Source organism: Fusarium phalaenopsidis, assembly GCF_050370095.1.
Source record: "Fusarium phalaenopsidis strain FUZ10S chromosome Unknown contig_32316, whole genome shotgun sequence".
In the NCBI taxonomy this organism is placed as follows: Eukaryota; Fungi; Ascomycota; class Sordariomycetes; order Hypocreales; family Nectriaceae; genus Fusarium; species Fusarium phalaenopsidis.
Genome location: NW_028145399.1, coordinates 1 through 24380, shown reverse-complemented (window position 1 = coordinate 24380; position 24380 = coordinate 1). Strand labels below are relative to the sequence as shown.

Below are 24380 nucleotides of genomic sequence, written 5' to 3'. Positions count from 1 at the left end.
TTAAAGCCTACTTCCAAGGTTGACGTGTACCGCCTTTACCTGCGTGTACGCTTCCAACCCTGCTTCGCCTAGCTCCCTACCGACACCACTTTGCTTGACCCCCCCAAAGGGGATCCTATAATCGCAGTCTTGACTGCTGTTGATCCAAACCATCCCAGCTTCAATCTCGCTTGCTAGTTTATGGGCTCGCTCGATGTCTCGCGTGAAGATCGCGGCACCGAGGCCATACTGAGAGTTGTTTGCTCTCCTGATAGCTTCTGCTTCCGTCTTGAAGCTCGATATGACGACAAACGGCCCGAACACTTCCTCCTGATAGATAGCCATCGAATCATCCACATTGGAGAATACCGTCGGCGCGATGAAGAAGCCTTTTCCGTTTCTGGCAGCAGGTTGTCCGCCAGCGACAAGGGTCGCACCCTCGGACAGTCCCCTCTCCACGTACGAAAGGATGAGGTCGTATTGCGCCTTAGAGACCTGGGGCCCTTGATAGGTCTCCGGATCCCACTGGTCACCGATCCTGGAGATGGTCTGAACGGCCTTGACGAATTGACTGACGAAAGTCTCGTATATCTCTTCTTGCACAAGGATTCTCGACGTGGCAGTGCAAATCTGGCCCTGGTTTGACATGATGCCAAGATGCGACCACTTGACGGCTTGGTCAATATCCGCATCACCGAAAACTAAAAGTGGCGACTTTCCGCCGGTTTCTAAGGTGATATTCTTGAGATCGCTCGCTGCATGCCTCATGACGTCGCGGGCAGTTGCCGTTGAACCCGTAAAAGCAACCTTGTTGACCAGAGGGTGCTTCACGAGAGCTACGCCAGCTTCCCTTCCGTAGCCATTGATAATATTGACGACGCCAGGTGGGAAGCCGGCCTCCTTGATAAGGCGGGCTAGGTGCAGTATACTTAACGGGGTCTGCTCGGATGCCTTGAGCACCACCGTGTTACCGCACGCCAGGGCCGGGCCGAGCTTCCACGCCGCCGAAGAGAGCGGGTAGTTCCAGGGGATTATTTGCGCAACTACGCCAATTGGCTGTCGAATCGTGTATGCGAGCTTACGATGCGTAGTGCTGATGGTCTGGCCGAATACCTTGTCGGCCCATCCGCCGTAATATCGAAAGGTATCGGCCGTGACAGGTACGTCTCCGCTCAAAGCCTTGGAGTAGGGCTTGCCTAGCATCAGGATTCTCGTTTAGTGGTAGTTCTTGTATGCGAAGTCGGGCGAGTCACAAACCGTTGTCCCATGCCTCTACCGTAGCGAGAAGCTCTTTATTCTCATCAATCAAACCAGCCAATGTAGCCAGCAAGATCCCGCGCTCAGTGCCTGGTAGCAGTTTCCACGGCGCGTCCTCAAGGGCTGCTTTGGCCGCGTTGACAGCCCTGTCGACGTCGTCTGCAGTGGCCGCCTCCACTGTAGCGATTTTCTGTTCAGTTCTGTGTCATATTAGTGCCGTGGATAGCAAGACTACCGAGGAAGGCCTGGCATACGCAGGATCAATGGTGTCCAGTGACTGGCCACCGGCTGACTTGACAAACTCGTTGTTGATAAACAGCCCAAGTGGCTGTTGGAATTCGCGGCCATTGGGGGCCTTGAGCTCGGCAACGAGAGATGACATGGTTCCGAGAAACTGAATCGTTGCCTGAAAGGCACTTGTATAGTTCCGATAAGATTTGCGAGCGGAAACTGACGCTACAGATAATGATACGAACACCGAGGCACTAGTTTGTCGTTTGGAGGACAATTATCTGCTATAAATAGGGCGTGAATCAGCTTTCAATGGGGTTTAGACTGATGAGTCCTTATCAGTGGGTTTTATTTTGCGGATACTTGACCCACGCCTGATTACTGGACGAGAGACAGCAGCAGTGCAAGAGGCGCTATATTAGGCTTTTCAGTTCCCCGCATCTTTACACGCCGCAGACGCCGGGATTCCCGATTGGCGACTCCACATGGGTCCCCCTACACGCCGTAAACGCCAGCACACACCTCGGACCGAAGCCTTTGCTCGGCACCCGGCATGACTCCTTAGCGATGGAATCTTGACCTCTAGTCCGACGCGGGAGAGAAACGCGTTTTCATGGTACCGGATTGCCCCCTTATCGGCCTAATTATCAGCTTCAGGTACCCTGTATCTCATTGAGATAACCCTTCTACAGACCCACATGCTGGTGGGACGAATTCTAACTGCCTTATTCTTCCTACCCTGAACTCCTCACTTCTACAATCAAGGAAGAGCAGGAAAGACGGCTTTGTTATGTTGATGTGGGCATATAATTATCCCGTTCTATTCACGGCAGGCTTGTGTCTTTCGCGACTAGCTATACCAAGTTTGACGGTAAGAGATAGCCAGAGGCCAGATTGTATGAGAATGATTGTATTTATGTATTTATGTATGATAAGGTTCAAATGAGTGCCATCTCTCTGATCGTCACACGCTGTTCTTCGGGTTAGCCTCGAGAAAATATACAACGATCTCCGCAATCTCTACAGCATCATCATCCAAATCCACTCTCCTCAAAGCTATTTCCCGATTCTGGGCATCAAACGTCTCACAGGCTATCTTGATACACTCCCAGTTACTGAGTCGATCGAATTCGGAGTGGCCCTGGAATGTAAGAACGCGCCCAGGATGGTTCTCATAGACATCTGACAAGTAACTGTCAAGCACTTTGATCCAGGGCACTTCGTCATAAGAAGACGAAGCGGATCCAGTAACGAGTATTGCGTCGAATCGAGTAATGTCGGCCGGGTATTCGCCTCGCACAACGTCGAAGTCTTCGAACACAATGATGGTGCCCTGGCCGCTACGAGTGGCGGCTTCGCTCAGCAAGGTGTGGAAAATTGTTCCGTATGACGCAAATCGACCGATAACTTGGGGAACCGGCACGTCTGCATTGAGCATAGCGATACAAATAACTTTTTACCGGTGCATTTTTGCCATTGACTGGCGTTGACAAGCGATAGGCACGGGAGGGAGGGGCAGGAGTGCTGGTTCTTTTGTCGACGATTTCTTCAATGCCCCAAGGCCGTTGGCATCCCTGTAGCGTTCTACGACAGCGATGGCTGTATATATAGCTCTTAATTATCGATGAAGGCTAGTTCAAGCCGAGTCTACTAGGCCACAGAAGTACCTTATACCCGCTGCATCGGAACGGAATGAGAGTCCGCAAGAAAGCGGGAGAAACGACCGCCCAGCTCCGCCTGGAGACGATACCGGACACCGGCGCATATCAGGAGGCACTAGGCTATACCGAACAATATGGATCTCCAGTTATGCCGGTGACGAGCAGCCTGGGATCGGAACTTGGTTGTGAGTCGCGGGCTACAGAAGTCTATACGTAGAAGCAGGAATTTCCGCTACACTATGAACGACGCACTGAATACAGATATAAAGGCCAGTTGTATTATCCAAGAGTGTCTATCACACCTCTTAACTGACGAAAAAGTCTATGAAAGCTGATACTGACGCCCAACAGACTCAACGCGCACGCCGAACTTGGCCATGTCACGCGGATCAATAATGCCGCGGCCGTCAAATATCCAACGGGGCATAGCCATGCTCTGTGTGATGCGGACCCAGTCAATACGTTTGACCCTTTCGTGCGCATTGGCCTGTCCAGTGGCCTTTTCTCCTCTCTTCCCCGGAATGCTGTCAGTATGGTCGTCATCGTAGTCGGGTTCGTTGTTGAAAAGGCCAAGAGGATCGTGCGAGGCACTGGCGCCAACGAGGTGCTTGTGAAGAATGAACAGCTCTGTCAAGGTGGGATTATTGGTGCAAAACGGACGGGGGTCTGGTGTCCGATTTGTACTGGATCGCTTGACTGGAATCGGAGCCTGCAGGCGAGATTCGGTTCGGAATTGATCAAAGTCCGTGGCGATAATGAGAGCGGTGCTCCCGTCGCAAGCGTCATACGGATCATCGTAGACAAGCACTTCATAGCCGAGGACATTCTTGATCTCTTTCCTGATGGCGACAGGATCACAATGGGGGTCATACACGCCGATTTCGCGTGGCTGCTCCTCAAGCAGAGTCTGGATCATCTCGAGCGCCGGCGCCTCACGAGTCTCGGACGTATCTTTCTTGAAGACAAAGCCGAGTATACAGATCTTTTTGCCAATCAGAGTATTGTTCAGGCACTTTATAATACGGCCGCTGAACCGGTCGCGCGCATACCGGTTCATGTCGATGACATGGCGCCAATACTCAGCGACTTCTGGAAGCTTCAAGGTCTCAGCAAGGTAGACGAGGCTCGAGACATCCTTCTTAAAGCAGCTGCCACCAAACCCGATTCCAGCTGTCAAGAACTTGTCTCCAATGCGTGGGTCGATGCCAACAGCCCGTGCCACCTCGTCCACATCAGCGCCAGTTTTCTCGCACACAGCAGAGATGGAGTTGATGCTAGAGATGCGCTGGGCTAGCATTGCATTAGCAACAAGCTTGGCCAGCTCCGAAGACCAAACACCAATGGTCTGGATGCTGTTACGAGGCACCCAGCCTGGAGCATTGTAAATCTTGGCAAGGGTTTCAGCGGCCCTTCTGCCCGATGCCGTTGGGGCAGAGCCGATGAGAATGCGGTCAGGGAACAGCAGGTCGTGTATGGCACTACCGGCAGACAAGAACTCCGGGTTGGAAAGGATATCAAAGTGAATACCCGGTCTATGCATGGCGAGCTGAGTGCAACACTCGTTAGGTGCCATCCATGTATGCAAAGTGGCCATGTACTCACAGTATCGGCGATGAGCTCGGCAGTTCGGCAAGGCACCGTGCTCTTCTCGACGATGATGGCGCCTTCCTGGGCATAACGAGCTATCAGTGCGGAAACATCCTCCACATTGGCCATGTCGGTGGCACTCCCGGCACCAAACCCCCATTCCTTGGTAGGGGTATTGACCGAGATGACGATGATGTCGGCTCGACCGATGACGTCACCAGTACATGTGGAGAAGGACAGATTAGGGGCTCGCGACGGGATCGAGATAGATTTATCCTTGGAATCATTGCGAAGAGGTGCATCGATGGAGGTTGCTCGGCTGCCGTCGCGGGCAATACGGACGATATGTGATAGATCGGGCTCGTAGATCGGTAGGCGACGGGAGTTCCAGCGGCGGATTCGAGCGACGTCTCGGTCGACGACTGTCACCTTGATATCAGGGTTCTGAAATGCCATGACAGCCGCGGCTGGGCCTCCTGTGGATTCTTTATCAGCCTCACTCGGGACACGTTCGTCGCAGCAAAAATTCGCGACAAGGTGAAGCGTGGCCTGCGGTAATTGCTAGCTGGAGCTTTCTTCGAGCTGGAGCAGTGACGGAGACTTCTTACCGACGTAGCCGGCACCGATGAAGCATATCTCGTGAACTCTGGCCACAGCATGATCTGCGTCGTCGACGGCCTTGAGGGAGCCACAGTTGGGGAGGGATGGCATGTTGGAGGGATGCCCAAGAAGAGCAATATGCGGAGACCAAAATGATGGAGCAAAGATTCATAGAGGACACAGACAAGATGGCGTAAGGACTGAACTAAGTTGACAGTACTTCTCGAAAATAACGAAACAAGAAACAGTCCCGTTCAAGCCTAATTGTTACGTCTCCCAGTCCCTGGAATGACAGCCCGAGCATGATTTCGCTTCAAGCTAAGCGTGGAGTTCCTCTGCGGTTTCTGAAACACTTCAAGCGTAGACCAAGATACGGTGCTCCGGGCGCCCCCAAGCCTTCAGTTGTCGAAGTGTGTCATGCGGCGTGTCGGGCGTCTAGGGCGTGTAGACAAGTTAGAGCGGCCTTTGCGTCATCTTGACATTCATGGCTTAGCCGGCATTGGCTTTTGGTCTAGTGCAGTATCCACTCATGCATGGCGTCAAGGGCGTGTATAATCTGACAGCGAAAAGGGAACTTTGCCACCTTCAAGAAGGGACTAGTCCAACCAAAGACGCCTTGCCCGATATAGGGAGGGTTCATCGGTATTATGAGACGAAACTCAAGTGACACGTGCCCTACCACAGATCGCCGCTTTTAAGGCCTCTTCGCTCGCTGGCTCAGCTTCGGCTCAGCTATTCATCAGCCCCCCTCGGCCCCCCATCGGCCCCCATCAGCTCTGATCACCCCTCTGGCTGAGCAGAGCGCACCGGTCGCTCTTGATCCCATTTCTGGGCCCTTAACTTCTAGGTCTCGTCACCCCTTTAACTCCCACAGGCGTCATGGCATCCCAACCAAAGTCAGCCTCGGGCCCTCTTTTGGGACTAGAATCCCAGTTCTTAATCCTTAATAAAAGTCCTAGAACTTAACCGCACTTAAATCCTTTTATATCCGGAAGTAGTGCGCTCCGATGCAAGGCTCCTCGCTCCTAAGACTTAACTATATCGTGAGGATAAGTAATCCACGTAGACCTATATAATACCTTTGCCCCTATTCGCGTCTAGGCCTCGACGTGGTATTTAGATTTAACTTCGCTTATTTATTTATCCTTAAGCCTCGCCGTGGTATTTATACTTAAATCTCCGATCTAAACACTTAAACGCTATTCAACACCTATAACTTCTTACCCTTAACTTCTCATAAGCTCGGCTCTACCTAATAGGAAAAGCTAAGAGTGCAGCTAATGCTCTCCGCCTAGGCTTTAAAAAGAGCGCGGCGAAAGAGAGTAGTATTATAAATAGCGAGTTAGTCCATAAGACACTCTAGCCCGCGGTAAAGTAAAATTATAATAAGATAATAGAATTCTAGTTCGTGTGAGTATATATATAGTATTTCTAGGCCTAAATATTTAACTAACTTAAGTATATAGGTATTAAAAGATAGAGAGTAAGGCTTTTATATATAACTTAGAGTCGCTAAAAGACTTTATGAGGAAGGTTGCCTATGGCATTAATGGATAGGATGCTAAGGACAGAGAATTTAATATCCCTAGATGGGAAACCATGCGGAAATACTAGAATATATTCACGGCAGCTTAGTAGCATGCTTACCCCTAGGAGTTAATACCGCGTGGTCTAGCATAGTCCGTGATAAAGGCAAGTATCTTAATATTAAAGTAATACTAAATATTAGAAAATATTAACTTCGTTATTAGTTCATCAAGGGGCCTCTCGTAGAAGAAATAGGTATACCAAAGCATAAAAGATATCACAGATTTACTACGAAAAATATCATGCTTAACTACGCCAGATAGCTCTAGGCGGTAGATTAGGTTAAGCATAAAAACCTAGCAATACCTATTAATAACTAGGGTCTCTTATTAGGCAACACCTACTCTTTTTCCTAAATTAGGGAGTATATTAAGTCTAGCTGCCGCACGGGTACCAGTCGAGGCCTCCACTTCAAGGTAATAATATTGCATTTAATCTAATAGCCTAGGCATACGCTAACCTATCCCTAAGGATCTAACATTTGTGGCATTTATTAATAAGGAAGGGGCGCTAGAGTTCGCCATTTAGCTAACCCGAGACGCTAAAAATATAATAAGTATACCTAATAAAAGGTAGGAAGTATCACTTAATTCTAAAATCCTTCTTCTTATCTATCTTTGCCTTAGACCGCAATATACCTTATACAAAGGCACCGAGCCCAGAGTACTCTGCTTTAACCCTATGCTTCTATTCCTAGCTAGGCTTCTCGCATATAAAGCTTTCAGGGACTATAAAACCATTAATGAGCTCCTCATAATTATGCCACTAGAAGGTAAGATATAAGTAATATAATAAAAGGACTATCTTCTTAAGACGCTATTCTTCTAAAGTTAATTAAATAAGGATATTAAGACTACTAGTGCCTTTAGCTATTAGCTATAATTACTAAGTCTATGAGTAAGATACCTAATACTACTAAGATATTATAATATTTAGGCAGAGGGCCTTTACCTAATAAGTATATATTAGATTATCTTTCTTATTACTTTCTACTAATAATATATCCTTACTAATAAATTAGTTTAAATTAGAAGCTATATAGATAGTCTATGCCGGATATATTAACCTAAATACGCTCCTTATGCATTACCTACCCCAAAACGGCGCAAATAGCCAGGCAGCCTACTTCGGTTAAGAGAGGCGCACCCTAGTCCTTGACCTCTTCCGCGGATTAATGATACCTCGGAACCCGAGGCTTTGGCAGTGCCTCCTAGCCAAACAGCAATATAAATGCGATACTAGCCCTGAAATCGTGCGTATTAATCAACAACTCCTTAAGCTCCGAAGTATAACTAATAAAAAGCCCTTAGAGCGTAAGAAGCTTTACGCGGAGAAGCGGAAACTCATTGCTAAGTGATTGCGAAAGTGGCAAAAGAACTAGCTAGTTAAGCACGATGATCCCCTAGGATACTATAGAGCGATATTCGACTATATCCGGTTCCTAATGCCGGAACGAGACCGCCTAGCATAAAACCTTTTCCTAATTAATAAGCTATGGAGCCCAGCGGGTCTTACTATGCTCTATAATATACTAGCTCTTTATAAGAAGCATCGCAATATAGAGTATCAGCCAGGGCTAGAGCCAGATAAGTGCCATTGCAGAAAGGACAGTAATGGCTCTTCCTACGACTAGAGACATATATACGACTGTCACAGAATAGCTACTGCGAAAGCTAATAGCTTTATAGAGCTATGCTTCCTCTATAATAAATAGTTCTGCGGTATCAGGGCCTAGGAAACGCACTATTAATATCACTTAGACTACCCAGATAGTCTTCCGACGTAATGCAATCCTCTGGCTTACAGCGGGGTTCTCGCCAGGGCTAGTTACTATCCATTCTACCTCGGAGATAAATAAAAGCCAGCTTCTATACGGATATACTAACTATTTATTTTGCTGTTGCGGCTCATGGCTTCTTTTGGGTTATAATACCAAGGTTCCAACTTTCAAAATATGTAATTACTTGCTCTACGGGTCATATGATAATGTCAAAGCAAGAACAAGAATAGAATGGTAATTACCAGTCAATGAAACCAGATATGGACTCGACTTCTCATTAACCGGTCTGTCATAAACTTAAGATTGTATTGCATCTACTGAAGGCTAGACCATGTACCGAATTGTCCGCCTCCGTCTTCTCTTCTCCTTTTCCTCCTCGTCTCGCTCCTGAGCGCTATCTGTCAACTCAATATTGTGCATATCTTCGCGCCGTCTATCCTCCTCCACCGGCAAGCCCTCACTGCGTGCTGGGACACTAAAGCTGTTGTACGTAAGGAAGACGTTCTCGTCCATCTGCACCGAGTTAACGGGCCGTGGGATCTGCAGTGAGGCTCTCCGGACCTCCACAACGTCATTCTCATCCTGAATTGGCTGTACGCCCATGTAATGGTATAAGATGCTCAAAGCTGGGATGGAAAGCCCATGAACCACGATTGAGAAGAAGACCAGCCAGTAAACGGTGGGACCCATGGCCCTGACGAGATTGCTCTCCTCCTCGTCACCTTCCCCAAGATGGGGAAATTGATGCCTCGCATGCTCGACATAGAAGACGGCACCGGCACCGATAGGACCGAAGTAGCCCATAAAGAGCGCGTCTTTCCAATTCTGACAAACCGCCGGCATGGCCTTGTACATGACCATAATGGCTGGGATTCGACGGAGAACAAGGACAAGAAAGCCAAGAGCAATAAGCCGGGGGTAGGTCAGGCCTGTGCCATCTGGATCATGGAAGTCTGACCAAGGGATGATGGTGCCGATATACATAAACCCACCAAAATTGAGGAGCACGTCGATACATGAGTTAACCTCATCGTGCCGCTGGATCGTCTCCTCGAGGAAGTGGCCGTCCCAGTTGAGCGCGCTGCCAGCGACAAAACAGGCTAGTAAGTCGTCTGTGCCTATGGCACCACAGGTGCCGACGAGAAAGAGCCCGAGTGCTGCTGGGAAAAGGACGTACGACTCGTTGTCGACAAGTTTTCTTGAAAGACCAGGTTAGATTGCAGTCAAAGATCACCCCGAACCGGTCCCGGTTAGGGTTAAAAGTTATGCGTCTTTGGGCTATCCATACCACGAGCCCCTAATATTTTAGAAGCCTACCAGTAAACTTGCCATTTTTGGACGCCCTCCCCACCTAAACCTGGGTTTAGGTGTCCGTGCGCACCCTCCCCTCCTCAAACCTCTAAGCCTCCATCTCTCCTCCACCTTTCTCATTCGTTCTCCCTGACTACCATCTATGCTCCTTTGGCCACTTCTTGACGACATCTAATTCTTGACTAGCAGCCCAGAAGTCTCCCGTCTCCCGTCTCCCGTCTCCCGTCTTCCTTTCTTTTAATTAGTCACCTTCCCCACCCCCTGTACCTTAACACTCCCATTCAATATAATAACCCGAACCCTCATCTCTTCCCACCTGTTGCTTCTTACCCTTTTACAATTCCACATCCCACATCAAATAAAATAAATCACAAACAATAAATCCCAATAATAATAATCATCAATCAATCATCACAAACAATGATCAAAATTGGTCGCCCTCTACCTCCCAAATCCAACCCCGATCCCCGGCCCTCCAAACGGCTGAAAACTACCCCTACCCACCCTTCCCGTGAACCCCGTCTATCCACCTCTCCCTCCCTACTTCCCGTCCCCGACGATACCCCATCATCACCACCTAAGCCCGCCAAGTCACCAAAGCCTCCTCCACCTTCCTTCACCGAGGTCGATTCCTGAGGAAACAGGCGGAGCCCTACCGCCTCGCCGTCGCTGAGCTGCCCATCCATCTCCTCCATTCCGCCTGGTCTCGTGGCAACAACAGGCCCCTCGACCGCAATCACGTCGCCCATCTTTGTCGCTCTTTCCAGAATGGCGGCCTCGCACGTCGAGCCGAGCAGCACTACGTCCAGGTCTCCTGCAGTGCTGCCGCCGTTCAAAAAATGATCGACGCCATCCCAGACGCTGATCAGAGCACTGCCCAAGACCGACGTCAGCATGTGCTATCCTTCAAAAACTGGGCCGACTTCAACGGCGACGAGAAACCTGAGCTCATGGCCGGCCAGCATCGCATCGAGGCTCTGAAAGACTACGTGAAACAGACGGATTCTGATTCGAGCGATTTGTGGTGGATTTGCGAATTTTACGACAAAGGTGTGACCCTCTTCAATCACCCCCAATCCGCAGATCTTCTCTACCTGATATACTACTTATACATACATAACAAACAATACTCATCCTTATACACAGACACTCTACCAGTCGAACTTGACATCAAGCTTCGTGTCAACCGTCGCGATCTCACCCTGCCCGATACACATGGTCAGATCTGGTTACAGCTCGCCTCCGCCTTTGACCGGGACCCCACTCTATTTTCTGCCGAGAAAAATGTCAACAAGAAGGGTATCGAGAAAGGATGTTGGATATCCTGTGCCTGACAAGTGAAGCTCGCTTTCCCATCAGCCGTCTCGTCACGCTGTGGAGAAGCGAGCGGTGGAGACCTCGCATTACCCGCTGGTGTCGAACCTCTCTGGGGAGAACCACATTCAACATTTCAAAATGGTATCAGATCGCAGGGTACAGATTGGACGATGTGAGTAACTCACCCTTGACATCCGTGATGGACCTACCATTTATTCATTCACCTCTCCCACCCCAGACAGTCTCGGATCAAGCCTTGCCTAGAATAATATGTGGCTAACTTGGGTGTACCATCGTCCTGCACGAGCAGTATTGGTTCGATACGTTCTATCAGATACTCGAAACTTTAAGGGCACTTCCTGCCTCCGCCTCTGAGTCCATTCAGATTTCAGACTGGACCATGCTCGCCTGCAGTCTCAAAAACGACACCTATGATGCTGCAGATGTATACCAAGTCTTTTATCCCAAGGAGGACAGTAGCAGCGGCGATAGCAACTCCACTCCATCGGTTCCTTCCACTGGCAAACCGAGCACAAAGGCAACACGGCGAACCGGATTTCTGACCTCGCTTGACAAGGAAGCCTATGACAGTCTTTGCCGCCATCTTCAACAGAACCTTACTCTTCGTTTTCCGGATGTGCAGCCTTTATTGCGGATCAAAAAGGAGGAAGGCGAGGTCATGGCACAGGTCATGGACCATGTAGTGCGCTGGGTCAACACCCAACCCGCTGATATCATCGGTCTTCACGAGAACAACAAGCCTTTACGACGAGAAGACCTGGTGCCTGCGATCAAAAGTCTCAAGGCGACTGCTTATGGAGACGATTGGTGGACTCGGCTCAGAGAAGACGACGATGTCGATGGCGCCGACGATGTCGCGTCCTGGCTCGACCTGCGTTCACGGACCCTGGAAAGGCAGGTCCTCGACTACGTCCGCAGCCATATGACCGAGTTCAGGGATCCTCGACGAAACACTATCTCGACTTGATGCCAGAAGAACATTATGAGCAATATGCAGAACGCTTCAGCACCGGCGATCTCTGGATGGGCTTATTTCACATCGTCCAACACGCTGTTGGTCCTGCATTTCGTCCGGTGTGGGAGGATTCGATCCCTGAACGCATCGGCGCGGATGACGCGATTCACCAGCCGCAGACTGAGATGCGCCACAGACCACCGGCTTCGGCCATCACACGAGCTATCTGTAGTCAGCTGGGAAATATTCCCGAGGTGAAGGAGAATCCTGCATTGAGAGGCGTGTACGCCTCGAGCGAACAGTGCCTATATCGATCATGCTGTCCTCGCATGGGCTTCCGATCGATGCCGCAAAGCAGTGGAAAGCAACGAGTCTGACGAAGGAAATCCTTGGTCAGGCGAAGCACTCCAAGCGATCCAGGCGGCATACCAGGGGTACGAGAGGATCCTGGCAGGAATGACGTCCGCCACTGCAATTTCCGAACACGATGATCAGCAGCAACAGCAGCGGCACTTGCCAGACGAGCGTATCAGCCACGTCCCGAATGAAGTGCTCCGTCAACAACAGGGTGCCGTATCATCGAGCCCCCATCTTCGCAAAGGTTTGTTCCGATCAACACGGCAGACAGGGCACAGCGTGACGGCGGGCGCACAATGGCCATGGAAGAAGACCTATTACTCCGAATGCAGCAGCGGCAGCAGCGGCGGCAACAGCGCCAGCCATCAAGACATCCTCAACAGCAGCCACCTTCGTTGCCGCCGTTCGCTGGATTGCCTCCAGCCCAGGAGACGGCACTGAGAAGCCCCCGCCACCAAGACGGAACACATGCAAGGAATGCCGCGGATCACGGTTATCAGCCACCTCCTCAGAAGTCTTACATTGCAGCTGAAGTCGGCCGTCCGTTGCAGAAACTACCAAAGGGAGATGTTGGGAACGGCTGGATCCACCAATCACCAGCAACCAGGACAACGTTACCGAACGGGCGGCCAAGCCCTAGCCAATCCCAGATGACTAGGGCGAGACGACAACGCCAGCGTCACCAGGAACAAGCCCTTAGCTCGCAGCCACAAAAGAGATCATCCTGGATGGATGGGCCTGTAGCGACGTCCGGAAGTAAGCGTTGATCCTTCCGCAGGGCAGGCGGGGCGGCAGCTGGGAACGACGAGCGAGCCATACCCTATACCAAAAGATATACGATTCAATCCGGCGAACCATCGGCAGTCGCACAGCAATAAATAAACAATAAGCAGCAGTAATTAAAATAATAGTAATGATAATAAAAGCCATAATTTTTGACCAAATGTATTGTTTTTAACCCGTGAGAAGTTATTGATACAGCTAGGCTAGGCCAAAATCGTTCCTATCGCGACCACTTGTACGCTCCTGCTGGAACTGATGGCTAGTCAGACACTGGTAAAGGTTGAAAACACAGGGAAAAAGATGCGGATAGGCCGGAAAGAACTGGACTGGGGGTAGAGTACCCTTGTTGTTTTAAACTGTGATAAGCTTGCAGAGTTTCATAGTGCCTGTGACGAGCAAGCCACCTCATTTCCCGCGGGTTTCGCCCTAACCCTTTGCATAAGGGCATCACGAGGGATTTGATGTCATTCCGTGTGATAATTCGAAGAAGATGCATGAGATAGCGCTGTATATTTCAGGTTTTGACATCAGCCACACGCGCGCTCGGACACCTAACCCTGGGTATGCCGGCCCGGGTTGTTTATGGATGTGTTCGGGGTAAAGCTGGCGGTAGGTACGGTAGCTGCTCTCCTTTCGAACCTTACTGAAGACGCGGTCCCTTTGGTAAAGAGCTTCAGTTGCGACCACGACAGCACGAGGCAGAGCGACGCGTCTCGCGTCTAGCCGTACCAGTTTGCACAGTAGCCGAATCCTATAAATCAGCGAGCAGTTTCGCAGGTGACGATGATGGAATATTCCTGACAGAAACAATAAGGTGGGTGTTTTTCTTCCGTTTTTGTCTCCCCCGTCCCCTCTTTGTTATTTCTTATCCTTTTCGTCACCGGTCAGCATCCTCTGAGCATCAGGGTCACCTCTCGTTGGTCAACATAACCGTTGTGACGGACGCTGAGAAGCCTACCATGTCGTGCTTAGGGCTTCCAGAAGAAATCGAATTCGATGTTCGCTCTGATGGTCCTGACATTGATGACGGCGAGGACCAAGAAGAGGCGCGAGAGCTTATATCGCCGTTCTCGGCCGATGAACATTATCTCGAGGAGCCCGCGAGCATCCAAGGGAGTGCAGTCAGCACAGAAGACGCTACAGACCAGTTTCAAAGAGGCTGGAGGGTAGACCGTCGCGCCGGTGATTCCTGGATGTATGGTATGGCACAGCATTGTTCGAAGAGCGTGTAGGAGCAGTGACTTATTTCAGTCCTTTCCCTTCCCTTCCTACGCTCTTCCCCACCTAGAACCTGAGCCAGAACGCGCTGCTAGTTTTTTCAAATTGTCTGGGGTGTCCTGACTGACATGTCGTGTTAGCTGACGAGCTCATCGACGAGACGAACGACGAAGCCTTCGACGGGACACGTGCTCTTGACCTCCTCCAGCGCCGAGTTGTATTGGACTATGGGAGCAAGAAGACAGGGTCAAAGGCGGCGAGCGAGGACGACGATTATTACCCCGTATTTCGGCTCGATTTCGTTAGCATCGTCGGTCTACCGCGTCGGCCGATCTGCCGGTCTAGCCACTTCTTTGACAATATCACAATATCCTTTCGCCACTGGAGTGCCCCATATGTCGCAAAGCATGTGCAGGGCGTCGATTTCGACCTGAGCGGCCGTACCTTCCGCATTGCCACCGGCGCCACTCGAGAAGCTTGGTTCATCGTCATGCATCCAAGCCAGAGGCTGCTGGGACCAACCACCCCCGCCGACGACACGATACAACACATACGAGGACTGCCCTCGTACAGGGCCGTGCTCTGTTACTCGCATCGTACATCAAGGACATCTTCCTTCAAGGTGAGCTCCTTGGTGAAGGTGTTGAGCCGAGGTGGGCCCTCGGAGGCAAGGAGACGCAGATGATTGCCTTTGACAAGTGGGTCATATTCCAGACACTATTCATGGATGGCTGGACGGAGTTCCTCGAAAGGTTCTCCGTAGAAGACGACCCTTTCTGGACCGATCATCAGCCCGCCTTCCACGCGTACGACTATGGCGCCAACATCAACATAGAAGTCAACGAAGGCATAGCGAACCTCGAAGAAGAGACAGTCATCAGGCCAGCCTATCTCGACGGTCTGGACGACGAGTCCAACGAGACCGACGACGGTGATGATGATGGAGAAAACAATAGTTTGCCGGCGACACAGCAAGGATGGGAGCGAATTAGAGGGGAGGAACGAGAGGATGAGCTCGACGAGCTATACGATGATCAACCAACCGTCGAAGTGGAAGACAACGATAGCCTGTTCGTGTCCGGAGAGGGCGGACGATGATGTTGCTTCTCAAATACCACCTAGCCTCAGTCAGGGCGAATCGATACGGATTATCGAGGTATTGTTGACGGCGAAGCCGACGCGAACAGGCACAATGGTGACGACGACAACAATGGTGATGGTGATGAAGAGCGGGAGCGGAGGTTCCTTGAATGGATGAACGAATCCGAGAACACTGATGTGGGCCAACATAACGGGACTCAGCTACAAGATGATCAGGAGCATCAATACGATGGGCAAGACAACTCCCAGCAGCAGCCGTTGAGCCCAGATACTGACGGTAGTGGCGACGTCCGTCCAAGGCAAGCGCCAGACGTCTCGCCACCCAGTCTACCTCCATCATCAGCATCTGTACCAGCAACGGAGGACCAGAGAGAACATGATGCGTTGTATAGTCCTGGCCTGATGCGGTTGCGTGAGGCCCTTGAGGCGAAGTATAACCTCGACAACATCAGCCACGTCTCCTATGCCCTGGCTGTTGACGTTCATTGCACTGCAGCAAACAAGCATCCCGATGCAGAAGGAAGACCAGGTCCTCCTGTATGTTTACTTGCCGACCGTAACCGGGTGGCTGGGGAGTTTTACGGGAGCAACTATACCTTCTACCCACTCGGCTTCCACCCAGCGTACGGCAATTTCACATCGGATCGTCCACCTGCCTTCCTGGATAGTGACCTGTTTACTGTCATGAAGGAGAACATGAGCCACCAGAACCAGGGTGCCGACGTGCTTTCGTTCGGCTTCTTCCAGGGCTATTCCAACCTGAAACGGTCTATCCGTCATGGGCCTCACGACCTGCTAGCCAGCCACGGTCTCGCCACAGCTGCTCTCACCATCCCCTCGACGGAGGCTCAGCGCACGGCGCGGCTCAAGGACAAGCAACAGCGGCTACTGGCCCAGGTGCGGGGGCGACTCACACCTGACAACCCTGGCGCATCGACACCTTTTGCGCGGGAGAGACAAAGGGTTGAGGCAGCCATGCAGGCGAATGAGTTTGCGTTCCGATTCGAGCAGGTTATTTCCATCGATGCTCCACGACTCGTGCGCCGTCGTCGAAACTTCAGTAGCGTACTACAGCCCATCTTCCAGCTCATGCGACTCTTCCTCAAAGAGAAACAGCTTTATGCAGGTATCCTCCGGCGTTTCTCTCCTGATATCTTCCCAGGAGTCATGGTGGCTTTCGCCAAGGTTATGGAGGCAGCCATAGCAGAAATGGACCGCCGCTTCCGCGAGGCTGGGTCGAAAGGACTGGGCATGGCTCTCTCCGAGGGTGTCGCTGCGCTCGATCGACTGGGCAACTTTTGCTTCACCGGGGACCCGAGGGTGCTCCCTACCAAAGTTATGAGGCTTCTCGGTACGATTGATAGTCTAAGAACATGCGGATGGCCATTCATATCGCCGCGAATGCTGGACATCCGAGAAGGGCGAGGACTCGTCAACCTTGTGGGATGGCCACAGTTGAGCAACGGACGGCCCGTTCTGATGCACGTTGCCTCGCTAGAGTATCACTACGATAGAACGGTGGCATCCAACCGACACAGTCAATTGTGGTTTGCTGAACTTGGGGGTCGATCGATAGACGGGATGGACAGGATGACGACATTTCTCCACGAGGTGTTCCGAGATCTATGGGTACCAGAGACGGCCGCTTTTATCGCGCGCCAAGTTCGTCGTGGCTTGAACCGTGGTATCCGTAGTGGCGGTAGGGACGGCGTTGGATCGCATGGTGATGCCGACACGGGTAACGAGGAGAGTGCTCGGGCGATGATTGCGTTAGAGGCCTGGGAGGCGCAAGACAGTCCCTTCAAAACATCGTACGTGCCAGGAGTCTCTTTAGCTTCCCCAGCGTTCCTGACATCATCACAGAAATTTCGAAAAACTATCAGCGCAAGTACTCAAGTTCGATGACCGTCCGACAGATGAATCGAGGATGGTGCTAAAGACGAGACGCGACTTTGCAGAAGAGATGTTCGTTGCTCTGATGGAGGGCGGCGCAGGAAGGGTCACCCAGGAGTTGAGTCTATCGCACCGACACATTCGACATGGCCTTCTATCCTCCGGGCCGCCATCCAACACACCAGAGGCGTCTTTGCAACGAGGGCCCAGTGGGTCTCGGGTATCGCAGCTGCTATGGTATCTGCGAGTATCGAGTGGGTACCTGGCTCTCATCGCCGGAGATTGACGCATCAGCAGGTAGTACAACTCGTCGGAGCAGCTGCATCCGCCACTGTCCTCGCGGCTCGGCCCGACAGCCTCAAGAGGCGGGCGCTCGAGGCGGAGGCTCGTAGGTCGGTCGATTCGGTTGGCGTCAAGCGAGCGAGGATCCGACCACGAATCGATCTAGGCTGTAAGATACCGTTCAAGCAGATCCCAGATATTGTGGAAAGAGGCTTCACCGAGATACGTCGGCTATTCGCGAAAGGAGATCAGGGCGTACTATCCCACTACTGTGTGGCGTACTGCTGTCTGACAGAATGCCTCGAGGATCCATTATGTGATCTTATGCTCATGCTCACGTTAACCATCACAGCGTCGAGTGCAACCCCCGAGGTTCGGCCCAATACAAAGGCCTTCAACGTGACGACTAGGAGAAGGGACCCGGCTCTTCTAGCAGCCAACATGGTGACGAGAATGCTCTGGTTCCTGCGGCCGGAGGCATTTCCATGGGACAAAGACCGTGATTCAGTGCTGCGGGTGTCTGAGATGACGAAGAAAATCGGTGAGTCATATCCACGGTCCCGTTCAACGTCGACGAAATAGGATGACTGATTACCTAACCGTCTGTAACCGTAGAGCACAAAGGGGTCAACAACCGAATGCTTCGAGAACTGGGTTGGATTAAAGTCAAGGGCAATCGGGATAGCCCACGCAACTGCGAGTCACGTCTCACGCCTAAAGACGAGCTCTTCAAATTACGTAACGACCTAATATTTCTCATGAAGGAGCCGAGGAGTTTTATTGGCAGTGTATTCAAGAGTAATAAGGAAGAATGGGTAGATAGATGCTCGGCTATTATTAATGATAGGTAGCTAAGACAGGGTTACAAGTAAACAAATTCTTCAAAAGCATGCTGCACTTGAATTACCATCACTACGAGGCCATTTTATAAATTGCCAGAACTTCTCAGTGTAGAACAATCATTCTATTGCCTTGACATCTCTTAAGTGAGGACTTCAAGTGGCTTAACTGCTTCGGCTGGCTCGATCGACTCATGATCGTCCAGTAATAAGACCGAAAACTAGCGGCCTCCATATTACATGGCAACAGCCAAGCTTGAGGATAGGTAGCAGCAGCAGGGTAGGTAGCATAATCTCAAAGGTCACGTGATATAGAACCATAACCTGCAGTAGTCAGAGGGAGAGAGCAAGGTTCTCAATAGTTCTTCACAAATTTCCTTTTTCACGGCAAATACCAATTACCTTAACATTACAGCAGAATTACACTCACGGCCAACGCATACATCCGGCATATCCAGTCATGACGGCTACAGAACTCTACACGATCGCGCTTGAGCGGTCCACACAGCCAGATCTACCAACAGAGCACAACGAGGCTCCGCACCGCATGGCACGGCTATCAGATACAGACCGCGCAGCCTGCGAGGGATGGCTCCAGGAGATGAACTTCCTCCGCCCAGGGGAGGCAGAGGACGATGAAGTCTGGAAAAGGATCAAGAGAAACTGGATCGGATACCTATCGGCGACGAGCCCCACGCCGGATGCAGCGCTGGCACCGAACCGCAAGGTTGTGCAGTTCAGGAGTGGCGGCGAGGATGCGAGAGAGCAGAGACGCAGATTTGTCCAGGATCGTCAGAGGCGCATGATCATCCAGTCGGCCTTCTGGAACGGGCTGGACGGGATAGAGGCCATGACGGAGCGATGGCCACGGGCGGCGCGGGCCGCATTGAACAGCATGGATGAGAGCGGGGAAGATGAGGGTCGAGGTGCGTTTGAGAGCCTCGCGGCCGTCTGCGACCTCAGTCGGCGACGACGATACCAGTCCATCTGGACGAGCCTGGTGGGGTTCATCTGTCATTCGCAAGACGAGGGCACGCTGGAGGAGATGGGTATGCGGTTGACGGAGAGCCAGATCGACGACATTCTAGATATCGAGCAAGAGGTCTGGCAGGTGGATCTCAAGGCGATAGCGCGGAGGCGGGAGAAGGGAGGGTTCGAGGGCGTCTGGGCACCGATCCAGCTGCTGCTTATGAAGGCGTTGAGGAAGCCTAAGTCGACGCCGCGGAACAACCCGCTCGTGTGGTGGATTGCGGTCCTCGCCCGATCGGTGGTGTCGGGGGATGATGGCGATAGGGACTTTATCAGCCGAGGGCGGTTCCACAAGAACCCGATGCCGATGGATATCGACCTCGGGGAACGGCTGCGAGCGATAGTGCACTACAGCAAGGTCATTGTGCTCGACGATGCCTTCTCGACCTGGCCGGAAGAATCAGGGTGGATGATGGAGGTGCAGAGCAGGCTGAATATGGTGAGTATCGAATGGATCAACGACGAGGGGGTTCTAGGCCAGATGGACCACCCGGTGATGGCGGGCCGGTATATTCGACGGATGCGTGGCGGTCCGTGGTGGCACACATAGCTGAACACACGAAGAAGCATCTTGGGGGGAAGCAGAGGACGGCGATATATAGGTTGCGAATGTTAGCTAATGCGATAGGGTAGGTATGAGGGGATAAACGGCCTAGGGTTTATGATTGTTGGGCGTAAACTAAGCACTACCTAATCAGGGTGGTAGAGGGGAAATAATTTATAGATCTATTATTCTCCTATCCTAGCGCTCTAGTAATCAAAAAGGTATCTAAGGCCTAACTAGTTATTGCCTTAAGAAGAAGAATAATATAATAAGTCTGAGTGCCGCGGTTTTGGCTACTAAATTCGGCGAAGAACATCGCCGCTTAAGTGAATTCTATACACAGCATCCGGCGCGACTCTAGAGACCTTGCATCCTGCTGGTCTTGGAATCCCTTCAAACCTGGGGGTAAGTGTCTATGCGTGCCCATCATAGTCCTTAAGCCTTTATTACTATTATCCCTCTTACCTTTACCCCTAGAATTGACTATCTATGTCCTGCGAGGCTTAATTAATTAACTGGTTAGCAATGACGAGCCTTAGGGATCAGCAAAACAACACTTTACTAGATGGTCTTGACGGCGATGGACTCAAGGTAGAGTGCCGTGGATCTATGTGGGCCTGGGGGTGGACTTGAGTAGAAATATCATTGAAATTGAGGTATAATATACCCCACGAGCTATTATCTCAGCTTTCCTGCAATACTCCATAGAGACTTGCACCTTCAACCATCCTATAGCGCTTTCCTAGGTCCGTTGCTAGAGCCAAGAAGACATGATCTAGGTGTTTTCTAATCATCATTACTTCGGTCGTATCTCCCCAGAGCTCGAACCTGCCAATACCTTGCAACATATCCATAATATGGTTAGGGCACAGGGGTTCCTGCTTCGACTCCCAGTCGCCAGTTGTTCGCTTCCAGTATTTCCTAAATAGCTCCTCGTCATCGAAACAGTCCCGAAACCCTATCCTCTGGATTGGCCGCTGAAGAGACGTCAGATAACGGTCTATCATCTCAAGGTCTTTGTTGGTTTCTGCTAGACTTCTCTGCCGCTTCAGTGTATCCTCAATCTGGAGGAGTTCTCGCACACCGAATCTCTCAACAGCCAGGACGATAAAGCGTTTGATGTTTAGGTCAGAGTTGAAAAACTTCTGATCTTTTTTCTGGACTAATCCAGGGTCGTCCCATGCGAGGCTTTCGAAATCTTCTTTCTCTCCAGTAACGTGCAAGGGTTGCAAGATGGCATAACCAAGTTTATCGGGCCCTAGTCGATCTCTCAATTTGTTGCAGAATATGGTCGCGACGTTATGAAGCAAGCTTGCCCGAAAGTCGCTATCCGGGCTTTGATGCTCTGCGTGCTCTGCGTGCTCTGCGTCACGTATACGACGAAGTACAACTCCCAAAGGATTAGCCTCTTCGACCGTAGAGATGCAGTAATCCAGAAGCTTCTTGCGCTCTGTAGGCATGCGATCACTGAAAAACCCCAACAAAACAATAAGGGTTAGAAGAGCTTCGGGTGAATAAGCGTTGAGATAGGTCGGAAGTTCTTTAAGTCCGGACTCCAGCAGAAGCTGGGCCCCAACATGCATCCCTAGCTGGCAGCACAGAGTCGCGCAAATTAGAAATGCGAACGTCTTGAAGACGCCGGGAGGGTTGTCAAACGTCCATTGCTCGAAATCATCTATAATACCGTTGGAAAATGTCTCGGTCTTCCATTCTTGGTTGTCGAAGGCTCCGGTTACATAGGTTGAAACAGAAGAGAAGAGCACTTGCTTGTGGGAATCCAGAGGAGACGGGGTCAGGTATTGGTCACGAATGATTGCCAAGCAGTGGAGGTGAGAAGCGGATACCCTGAGGTTGTGTCGGATCGCGGATCTCATCATCCTAGTTCCAGATGATAAGTCTAGGCTGGGTGTCTCGTAGGCATCTGATTCGAGATAATGCTTGGTGCGCTTCTTTGTGAAGTTCTTTCCACCCCCCCACTTCCGAGTAACTCTATCTCGGATCCAGCTTGGTCTATTTCCTTATCAGATGCTATCATGTGATGTGATGCGACGCTTATAGCATACCTGACTCTGAATCCATAGTGGCCCTTGAGAATCGAGGCCGTCTGATCATATGTTTTTGCTTCCGAATAGAGAAGATCCTCGATGATAGGCCGCATCCTTTTCCAGTCATTATCATGGTATTGCTGATAGGCCATGTTCGAGATGGTATGAATTGAACGGTCTGGCAAAGCGCTCGATAGCTAACGCTGCAAATGTAATCGATAGGGTGGGTAGTGGAATAAGATCGTAGCTATATGATTCTGAGCTGGGGCTAGTAACATAGATCTAAGTGAGCCCCATAGGTCACTATATAGATTGTTGGTCCGTAAGGGTCAAGCTTCACATGATCTGTTATTCACCCGTGCAATGGATCTGCGGTTTTTCCAGGCCATTCACATGCGATTGGTGGCGTAAATGCTGAGGCCCTGCTCGATGTGATTCAGTGGCTAGATCATTCGCGACAGGAAGACAAATGCTACCAACGAGAAGGCGCCACCTATACTACCCATTGCCACACACCACACCTCGCTAGCGATGCAGCTCGGATGACTGGCTACATACAAAACTCGAATGCATTAGTCCGAAAAAAGGACCCACTGGAACTTGTCTACCACTGGCTGGCTGGGCACTTGAGTGCTCAGAGCCTGACATTGTTCTGTGTTCGGGCTTAGGTGCTGCCTTCATGATTGGCCATTATCAAGTTGGAGCATAGCCAAGCTGACCATCTGCGCTGTATGGCAGCAAGGATACCAAGCCACTAAATGGATGATCGAGGCAGTCTTCTCGTGGTCAGATACGATACCAAAGCAACAAGAAGCTCTATATAATGACGCCCTCTGCTGGCTGTTTCCGACTGGGTATCAACTACCACGGACTCAACTCAGTGCACTCCTCTATTATCCATACAGGCTTAACGCGAGCCGCTCATAACACCGCCATTTTACGGTAATACCTAGAACCAGTAAGTTTCGATAACGATATCAGAACATCAATCGACTCTGCCCTATATGTCTGCTGGTCGTTCTGCGCTCTAACTTAATCGATCACAGTCCGCAATGCGCCCGTTCTTCCTTCTCGCACCAGTTGTTATTGCAAGGACCTGTCTCATAACTGCTTGTGAGGCCGGGTGCGCGCTCTCATGAACCGCCTGTTAGACCATACTGATGGAACGCTTCCTTTGGTGCAGCACATTGTATGCTCAGTGCGCAGAAACGTGCCTGCTCGCTGAGTAACGCCAACGCCGTGAGTTAAGTAGAGCACTTTGTTTTTTGATGACTACTTACGGTCGTGCGCAGTTAGCATTCTTTAGCCCATGCCAGTGCAGGGTAAGGAGGAAGTGTCTAACAAGTCGCGATGTTCGCGGTCTTTGCTATTCGACGTTATGTTGAACGAAGTATGACACGATTAAATAAAGAAACATAACAGGCAATCCAAACACCATCGTTCAACTATACTACTGGTTTTCAGTGAGAAGGATCAACTGTCGACTCGCACTGTTGCGGCTACGTGCCTTAGGAACCTAATAATTGGCGGAAGCATTTGCATGTACGATAATAGTATATCAAGGGTTAGGTGAGGCATTTCTAGCAGAAACTCCTTGATGTGGCCCTCGTCAAGTAGCTGCCGATGCTCGCAGAATGTCTTTACGATAGCCCCTCGCATTTCTGAGACGGCAGATGGGGTAGCAGTGTATGCCTCCCGTGCCGCATCCAACAAACAACTAGACCTCCACTCCAACCGAGCTACTGCCTGGAATTTCTTGACAGACAACGTTCTGAGACGAGGGATGTCATATATGTGTGCAAGCGTAAAGACCTTGGAGTGGAGGGTCAGTAGCGGACCCTCGGGAATGGTTACATCGTCTGCGGCAGGTGAGTCGTCGGCGTCCTCCTTATAGAATACGCCATGGTTGATATTGCCGCCTGAAGCAGGGGGCGACTTTATAGTCCCATAGATAGAAGAACTGTACCATGCAGTCTACCGCCTGGGGTCGGCATCTCCAAAAT

At 50.9% G+C, this 24380-nt stretch overlaps 6 protein-coding genes across 6 annotated transcripts; 3 read left to right on the top strand and 3 right to left on the bottom strand.

Moving 5' to 3' along the window:
• Positions 1–1618, bottom strand: LRP88_11578 (uncharacterized protein; the record flags this gene model as incomplete). The annotated part of the gene is made up of 3 exons (XM_083248004.1): positions 1–1175; positions 1237–1436; positions 1491–1618. The coding sequence occupies 3 exons, from the start codon at positions 1616–1618 to the stop codon at positions 1–3; spliced, it is 1503 nt and encodes a 500-aa protein (XP_083095434.1).
• Positions 1619–3450: 1832 nt separating this feature from the next.
• Positions 3451–5426, bottom strand: LRP88_11577 (uncharacterized protein; the record flags this gene model as incomplete). The annotated part of the gene is made up of 3 exons (XM_083248003.1): positions 3451–4674; positions 4731–5191; positions 5324–5426. The coding sequence occupies 3 exons, from the start codon at positions 5424–5426 to the stop codon at positions 3451–3453; spliced, it is 1788 nt and encodes a 595-aa protein (XP_083095433.1).
• Positions 5427–9006: 3580 nt separating this feature from the next.
• LRP88_11576 (uncharacterized protein) lies at positions 9007–9543 on the bottom strand (the record flags this gene model as incomplete). Its single annotated transcript, XM_083248002.1, has 1 exon — positions 9007–9543. One exon carries the CDS (start codon positions 9541–9543, stop codon positions 9007–9009), a length of 537 nt encoding a protein of 178 aa, XP_083095432.1.
• A 1289-nt stretch (positions 9544–10832) lies between these two features.
• LRP88_11575 (uncharacterized protein) lies at positions 10833–12298 on the top strand (the record flags this gene model as incomplete). The annotated part of the gene is made up of 4 exons (XM_083248001.1): positions 10833–11043; positions 11140–11292; positions 11353–11482; positions 11662–12298. The coding sequence occupies 4 exons, from the start codon at positions 10833–10835 to the stop codon at positions 12296–12298; spliced, it is 1131 nt and encodes a 376-aa protein (XP_083095431.1).
• A 2087-nt stretch (positions 12299–14385) lies between these two features.
• On the top strand, positions 14386–17924 carry LRP88_11574 (uncharacterized protein; the record flags this gene model as incomplete). The annotated part of the gene is made up of 5 exons (XM_083248000.1): positions 14386–14626; positions 14785–15131; positions 15218–15714; positions 15832–17556; positions 17609–17924. 5 exons carry the CDS (start codon positions 14386–14388, stop codon positions 17922–17924), a joined length of 3126 nt encoding a protein of 1041 aa, XP_083095430.1.
• Positions 17925–19219: 1295 nt separating this feature from the next.
• Positions 19220–20338, top strand: LRP88_11573 (uncharacterized protein; the record flags this gene model as incomplete). The annotated part of the gene is made up of 1 exon (XM_083247999.1): positions 19220–20338. One exon carries the CDS (start codon positions 19220–19222, stop codon positions 20336–20338), a length of 1119 nt encoding a protein of 372 aa, XP_083095429.1.
• Positions 20339–24380: the final 4042 nt, after the last annotated feature.